This window comes from Mus pahari, chromosome 2 (assembly GCF_900095145.1).
Source record: "Mus pahari chromosome 2, PAHARI_EIJ_v1.1, whole genome shotgun sequence".
Lineage (NCBI taxonomy): Eukaryota > Metazoa > Chordata > Mammalia > Rodentia > Muridae > Mus > Mus pahari.
Genome location: NC_034591.1, coordinates 136,346,703 through 136,353,709, shown reverse-complemented (window position 1 = coordinate 136,353,709; position 7,007 = coordinate 136,346,703). Strand labels below are relative to the sequence as shown.

General features: G+C 51.3%; 2 protein-coding genes across 4 annotated transcripts in view; one reads left to right on the top strand and one right to left on the bottom strand.

Annotated features, from left to right (window-relative positions):
* The window catches only part of Atp6v1e1 (ATPase H+ transporting V1 subunit E1), a 20,186-nt gene extending 17,773 nt beyond the window's left edge, over nt 1–2,413 (top strand). Inside the window, exon 9 of the mRNA XM_021190196.2 lies at nt 1,894–2,413. Within this exon, the coding sequence (XP_021045855.1) occupies nt 1,894–1,956 (63 nt within the window). The 3' untranslated portion in view covers nt 1,957–2,413. The remainder of the gene's footprint in view (nt 1–1,893) is intronic.
* Nucleotides 2,414–3,634: 1,221 nt separating this feature from the next.
* The window catches only part of Slc25a18 (solute carrier family 25 member 18), an 18,945-nt gene continuing 15,572 nt past the window's right edge, over nt 3,635–7,007 (bottom strand). For all 3 annotated transcript variants that reach the window (XM_029535685.1, XM_021191348.2, XM_029535684.1), the window contains exons 7-10: nt 5,635–5,800; nt 5,222–5,376; nt 4,809–4,884; nt 3,635–4,320 (exon numbers count right to left, since the gene is read on the bottom strand). In XM_029535685.1, coding sequence (XP_029391545.1) covers nt 4,179–4,320; nt 4,809–4,884; nt 5,222–5,376; nt 5,635–5,800 — 539 coding nt within the window. In that variant the 3' untranslated portion in view covers nt 3,635–4,178. The remainder of the gene's footprint in view (nt 4,321–4,808; nt 4,885–5,221; nt 5,377–5,634; nt 5,801–7,007) is intronic.

Below are 7,007 nucleotides of genomic sequence, written 5' to 3'. Positions count from 1 at the left end.
AGGGTTACTATGAGGTAGCTGATTGGGAGGCTGATGTAGGGTTACTATGAGGTAGCTGATTGGGAGGCTGATGTAGGGTTACTATGAGGTAGCTGATTGGGAGGTTGATGTAGGNTTACTATGAGGTAGCTGATTGGGAGGCTGATGTAGGGTTACTATGAGGCCGGTCTGAGCTGCAGGTTGGGACCTTGTCTCCCAGAGAGTGCAGTATGCTGAAACGAAAGTGCTTGTCTTGAAGCACTTACCTGCATCATCTTCAGGAGACCTAGAGCCAGTAAGCCCCCTGTGCTAGCCAGTCCTACAGATGGGTAGTTAGTGGAGATGAGAAATAAACAGCTCAGTGAGTAAAGTACTTGCCTCATAAGCTTGAGGAGCTGAGGTCTCCCAAGAGGCTTCATCCATCATCATCAGATGCAAGAGACTCACAGCTAAACATTAGCAGGAGCTCAGGGAGTCTTGGGGTAGTGGGGCGGTAGGGGTGAGCAAACTGGAGGGGTCAAGTACACCACAAGACGACCCACAGAGTCAACTAACCCGAGACCATGAGGGCCAGAGTGTGGCCACCAACTAGGGAGCATGCAGGAGCTGGACAAATGTGAATTCCCTAACAAGTGGAGAGGGGACTGACTGTCTTGGTCTCTGTTTCCTGCCATTGGATCCCTTTCCCCTACCTGGACTGCCTGGTTAGGCCTCAGTGGGAGAGGACATGCCTAGTCTTCGTGGGACTAGATGTTCCAGGATGGGGTGGTACCCAAGTGGGATTCCTGTTCTCCAAAGAGAAGGGGAGAGGGCAATGGGAGGAGGGATCTATAAGGATGGGACTTGGGGGAGGGCTGTGATCAGGATGTGAAGTTTATTTATACACACACACACACATGAAACATGGAAGGAAGGAAGGAAGGAAGGAAGGAGCCACATAAAGTCAGGCATGGTAACACGTTTCTAATTCCAGCCATGGGGAAGCAGATGCGGGAGGATTCTTGGGGATCATTGACCTTCTACCCTAGCTGAGTCATGCAAACCTCAGACCAGTAAAAAGTGGCTGGCTCCAAAGGAATGACATTTGCGGTTGTCCTCTGGCCTCTCACGCACACATTCTTCACCAGTACCTAAAGCTGTATTTGATGAAGCACAGTAAAGAAACTGCTGACATGGCCCTTCCATGTTAATGGTTAAGGCTTTTATTGTAGAAATGAGACCAGCCAGAGGCATCTGGAAGAGTCTAGACCAGAAGGAGAAAGACATAGACTGGACATGGCGAGGGCTAGGACAGTGGGAGAGAAGTTCCCATGGAGCTATGGAGAGACTGGAGCACAGTGGGGAGGACAGAAGAGATGTGTGAGAAGAGTGGGGCAGAGGGGAACAGATGCTGTCTGGGAGCTGAGAAAGGCTAGGATGGCAGTGTGGGCTTGAGATGTGTAACAGCTACTTGTGATACTGAGGGAGCCTGGAGGCCTGTGGGGCTTTGACACACAACCACAGGTAGCCTATGTCCCTTCTGCCAGAGTGGAAACTACTTTCACAAGTTCCCGAGCAATGCTGGCTTTTATCCAAGTACCAGACCATTGGAGTGCCTGAGACCTAACAAAAGCCGGTATGGTTAATCTTAGGGGTCACACACATCCTTTGAGGTTAACTCGGTCAAGACGTCAACAGTGCCCTTTGCAGTCAGTCCTGGAAGGGGTTCACACACTCCCAGTGTCACAGGCTGTGTACAGTAATGACTTCAGGTCTTTCCCCTTTTGTGAGCATAGTATGACTGCTTAAGTGTCTGGCACAGTGCAGCAGATAGGATAGGTCTGATGTGCTTAGCTCAATGTCCTTTCCCCACATGGTGTTAATATTGTCTGCAAGTTCCCTGCCTGAGGTTCTGACTTACTGACTTCTTTACAGATGATGCCAGAAGTCCGCGGAGCCTTGTTTGGTGCAAATGCCAATAGGAAGTTTCTGGACTGAGCCTCAGGAGGTGCAGTTCCCCCACGGCTGTCCTCCTGGAGAAGCAGATTATCTATGTGGCTTCCTCTTTCTGTTCTAATACTGGTAATCAGTGGACACCCTCTACAACTAATGCCCTTGGCTCAGTGTCAACAGCAGGGCCACTTGGTGTGGGCAAGAACCAGCCCCAGCTCATCTGAGGCCACAGCTGTGCACTGGGTTTGCAGCGGGATGGGAGGATCAGATGTGCTGCAGGGCCTCACCAAGGACCCATTCTTTCCCTGTCCTGATCTAGTCTAGAGTGAGTTGTGCATGCTGTCCCTGTTCTTTGGGTGTAGGGTGCATGTGGGACTCACATTCCTCCAGGAACACTAGCTTCACTGTTACTATTTAGGTCTAGTCTTCCTTCTCTGTAAATGTGATTTAAAATCTAAGCCACAAATATTCTTTATTTATTAAAACAAAGGGTTTATGTGAATTTGGTTGTTCCTTATGTAAGGCACCGAGTTTGTGATTTGAGAGTAAGTTCCACTGGGCACGGTAGCACGCATCAGTAGCCCTAGCTGTGGTGGGAGGATTGTTTGGGGGCAGCCTGGGCAACAGGAAGACCCAGAGAGGAACTATCCCAAATCCCTGCCATCAGTTAACCATCCAGCCTCCCTCACTGGACCTCCGTGCAGCTCTGACCAAATGTGTACCACACCCAGGGGTTCAGTATGCCTGTCCTGGAGCTGTCCTGGAGGCTGGGCAGCTGTGTGTGTGTTTGTGTATGCGCGCACGTGTACGTGAACATGTGCGTGCATGTGTATGCATGTGTTAGGGGTGGGTGCCAGAGCCTCACAGGGAAGCAGATGCTGCACCGCTGAGCCATGCCCTGCAACCTGTGGCCTGTGCATCTTTGGAGTTTTAAAACTATCTTGTCTTATAGAGAATAAGGCCGTTAAGATGGATTATCTGCATGCACATCTTCCTACTCCTCCAGACCCAAGTTTTATGTTAGGTGGGACTAATGGAGGTTCTTTTCAGTTTTGGAATTTAGCAGGGTTGCATACAGTGTAGTTGGCCTAGAATGTGCTCACCGATACATCGTGACCTTCACGTTTCCTATCCTCCCATCCTCAGCTCCTAAGGTCTGGGACTATAGGCACGTGCCACTGTAAGTTTACGTGCTGCTACGTGGTGTTGGGGATGGAACCTGTGTACCCAGCTCTCGTTCCTGTTTTCTTAGGGCCTGATATCATTTGTGTGGCCTTATTCCACTTCTGTATGGCAGGCTACGGAGGAAGGAATTGAGGGCCTTAAGATTGGGCTTCTTGGTGTTGACATGGCCATGAAAGGTAGAAAGAGGCGACATTCAGGGTAGGAACTGGAGAGGTGGCTCAGGAGTTGCCAGCACCTGCTGTTCTTCCTGAGGACCTGAATTCAGTTCTTAGTGCTCCTGTCTGGCAGCTCACAACTACCTGTAACACAGCTTTAGGGGATCTAATGCTCTCTTGTGGTCTCCCTGGGCACTCACACAGACACACAGACATGTAAATTAGTAAATAATTATTTAAAAAAAGCCAAACTCTTTCAGTGTACAGTTTTCCCCCAACCACTCTCCACTCTAGAACAGCAGTTGGAAGACAGTAATGAACTGCTGTGGGGCCCAAAAAGGCATAGCTTGGCTCTGCAGAATGACAGTCATCTGCTCTGCTGATTACAGGACAAGGACTTAACCAGCTTTATTTTAGATCATGTCCCACAAGCGTCTATTGGAAGGGATCTGGGCCCATACTTCAGAATGGGTATCTGGGGCAGGACAGCGGCTGAGGTGACCAGAGTGCTCATTCCGGCCTGCTTGACTATTGCTGATGCCTGGGAGGGCACAGGGCACGTCTGAGGTGTTAGAGCGGCAGGGCTAGGATTGATGCTAAACCCTCACAGGACAATTCTGTGCCACGCTTGTGGGGATGTTAGTGTGGAAGAGCCCTTCTGTCTTAGTGCACATGGTCCTGCCATAGTACATAAGGCCAGTTCTGTTGTTAGACATAGGAGGTTGGGGCTTCTGAACATCTCTGGTTCAGAAAGTTTAGTTTTCATAAAGGAGATGAGGGCTCTACTCGCTTAGTAAAATGGGTCATTTCTTCTGAGGTAGCACTACAGGTTAGAGACCATGTGCGTCAGGGCAGGCATCTTATACTTCCAGCGGTGCCACCTAGTTCCCTAGGGCCAGAGGTGACAGCAAGAAGTGACACATTAGATTACTCAAAGCACTTCAAGATGCGCTCTCCGATGCCAATGAAGTAGACGCCCTGGGCGATCCCAAAGAGGGGGGCTATGACCAGGGCACGGCAGCCTGCTCCCTTCATGAAGGCTGCTGCCCCCTCCTGTGTCCAGAGCTTCCTGTGAAGGAAGAAAGGAGAGCTTGGTAGGTGAAGGCTACACGCACATTTACTCCAGACTTTCTGTTATTGGATTTGGGGAGGAGAAGGTCTCTAGGTGTAGCCCAGGCTGGCCCTGGGCTACCCTCATATCTCCTGAGTGCTAGGCCTGTAGGATTGCAAGCCCTGAGGCATCAAGTCCACAGCATCTCCATGCTAACTTTGAGATGAGCTCACTGTAGTTCAGGCTGACCTGTGGCCCTCTCAAGTGCTAGGCCAAAGGCTGGAGTCATTTGGCCAAGTACCTGCGCACCTTCTTTAGACTGAATTGTGAGAGAGGAAGCTACTTGGCACTCCTGATTGTCTGCAATCTGGTGGGAGGAGTGGGGAGAAGCAGAGACTCGTGGGAGAATCAGAAGCTCCGATTCTCTGTAGCATTCTCTGAGAAGTGAGGGTCAATACATTCCAAGGCAGTGAGTGGCTGGGTGGTGTCAGGAGTGCTGGGCTCACCTGGCACAGTCCATGACCCCGCTGTAGGTGTCCTCCCCTAGGCCTTTCTTGAGGGTCTGGATTCGAGTCTTCAGAACTGAATGAAGCAGAAGGTAGAACAAGTCACAGACTCGGGAGCTTGTCTTTCTGCACACCAAGAGGCTCGGCCCTGTGGGGACGGGCCCTGTGGGGACAGTTGTGTGACTGTGAGGTAAGCAGCCTTCCTCGTCCTCCCTCTAGCTGGAGAAGCAGTGAGGGAGTGGTTGTGGCCCTGAGCTCAGAGCATTTCCTCATAGGTCCCCCAGTGCTAGCTCTCACTTGCAATACTCAGAACTACCTGGAAGAAAAGGCCTCTGGGAGTGAGGGGCTGTGTAAGCCTGATTCATAAAGCAGGATGACCCTCAAACACAAACCCCAGCGCTCTCCACACTTACCATCCAGAGGGGTCACAGCTACCGCAGCCACAGAACCTGCTACACAGCCTGCCACAAAGGAGTGTGTGAAGGAGGCCTTGCCGGTGAGCTCGCTGACCCCAAGCTGGTTCAGGTTTGCAAACAAAGGGAAGTAGATGATGGAGAAGGGAATGTCCCTGCAGAGGAGAGAGTTGACACTTTGGGTGACCCTCTCGGCAGCCTCCCCAGGACCTGTGGGGTGTCGCAGATGGGAGAAATACCCCTATTTGCCAAAGAGGAAGTTCTTCCCCTGTCCAGCTCCTCCCTGCCCCCACACACCCTCCCAGCACCTGTAGTCTGCAGAAGGACCAGCTCCAGTTCCAGAGAGAAGCAATTTGGGAAGGTGAGACTCTTAAAGGCGTCGGGGCCGGGCCCAGGAAGAGGGGCTCGCTCACCTGAGGAGTGTGGCACCCAGGCCCCTGTAAAGACCAGAGATGCCCTGAGTTCGGAGCAGCTCCCGGGCAATGAGGGTGGCCGATGGGGGCCTGTGGGTGGAAGTCGAACCAGTGCTGTAGGGCCGGGAGGTGGGCGTGGCTGAGGCAGAAGCCTGATGACAGACAGCTGGAGAGGAAAGGCAGCCGCATCTGCACCAAGCCCAACAGGAGCCCAGGGTGTGCTTGGTGGACCGGCCACTTTGTGCATGATGTTGACACCTCAACCAGAGTCCACCCAGCCTGATTAAACCCCTTTGATGGCCTGCCGTTTTCAGGAAGTCACGTCCTGCTAGCACTTTGGGATGGAAACACCTGTGTTCTACTCAATGTAAGAAGCCACCAGCATATGCCTTTGTCCTCTATGGTTGTCTGATTCAACCAACAGAACAAAACATAAATGTGAATGACCAGAGCGTAGTGTTTAGGTCTGTAATCCTAACATCAGGGGGGCTGAGACCTGAGGATTGAGTTCAGTGTCAGCCAACTTGGGCCGTCCTGATGGGATGGGATGGATGGATGGGTGGATGGAGAGGAAGTTGTTTGGAGGGGGTGGGTGGGTGGTTGGATACATAGAGGAGCGATTGGCTGATTGATTATTGGTATGGTATAACTTATGGATCCCACTATAGACCACAGGATTTAATGTACGGCAAGTGTATTTATTTTGAAGTCAGTATTTGCTGGGCATACCATTTGATTAGTCAAGCGCCTAAGGCAAAAGTATGGATGGCTTAAGCCTAAGAGTTCAAGGTTAGTTAGGGCAGTATGGTAAAACCTGGTCTCCAAACAAAATGGGCTAGAAAAGCACTTTGCAAGTGCTCATAAGTCAATGGGTGTGGCCCAAACTGAACAAGGATTTAGACTCTTCACTCAGAGACTTCCTTAGCATCCTGCAATGATTGCAGTGCAATAGTGGAGGCGATTTATTGCTCACAGTTCATTTTTTCTCTTCTTTTGAGGGGGGGGGTCTAGGGGGACAGGGTGTTGCCTCATGTAGTTTAGGCTAGGAGCTAGGACCTGGGTCACAGCTCAGTGCCTGAGGGCTTACCTAGCATGTGCACTGCTAAAGTTTTAATCACCAAGTGATGGGGGTAGGGGAAGGAAAGTCCCAAGTGGAAAAATGGACTCTGGCTTACTCAGCAGATTATTAGCAGCTTGTAAGCCCCAGAAATCCCGAGGGAAGGAAGCAGCCGCCAAGGGACCTGTGCACGTGTAGTTTAAAGAACCAGGCTCAGCTCCTGAGCCTTTTTTTTGGGGGGGGGGGAGTTTCGAGACAGGGTTTCTCTGTATAGCTCTGGCTGTCCTGGAACTCACTGTGTAGACCAGGCTGGCCT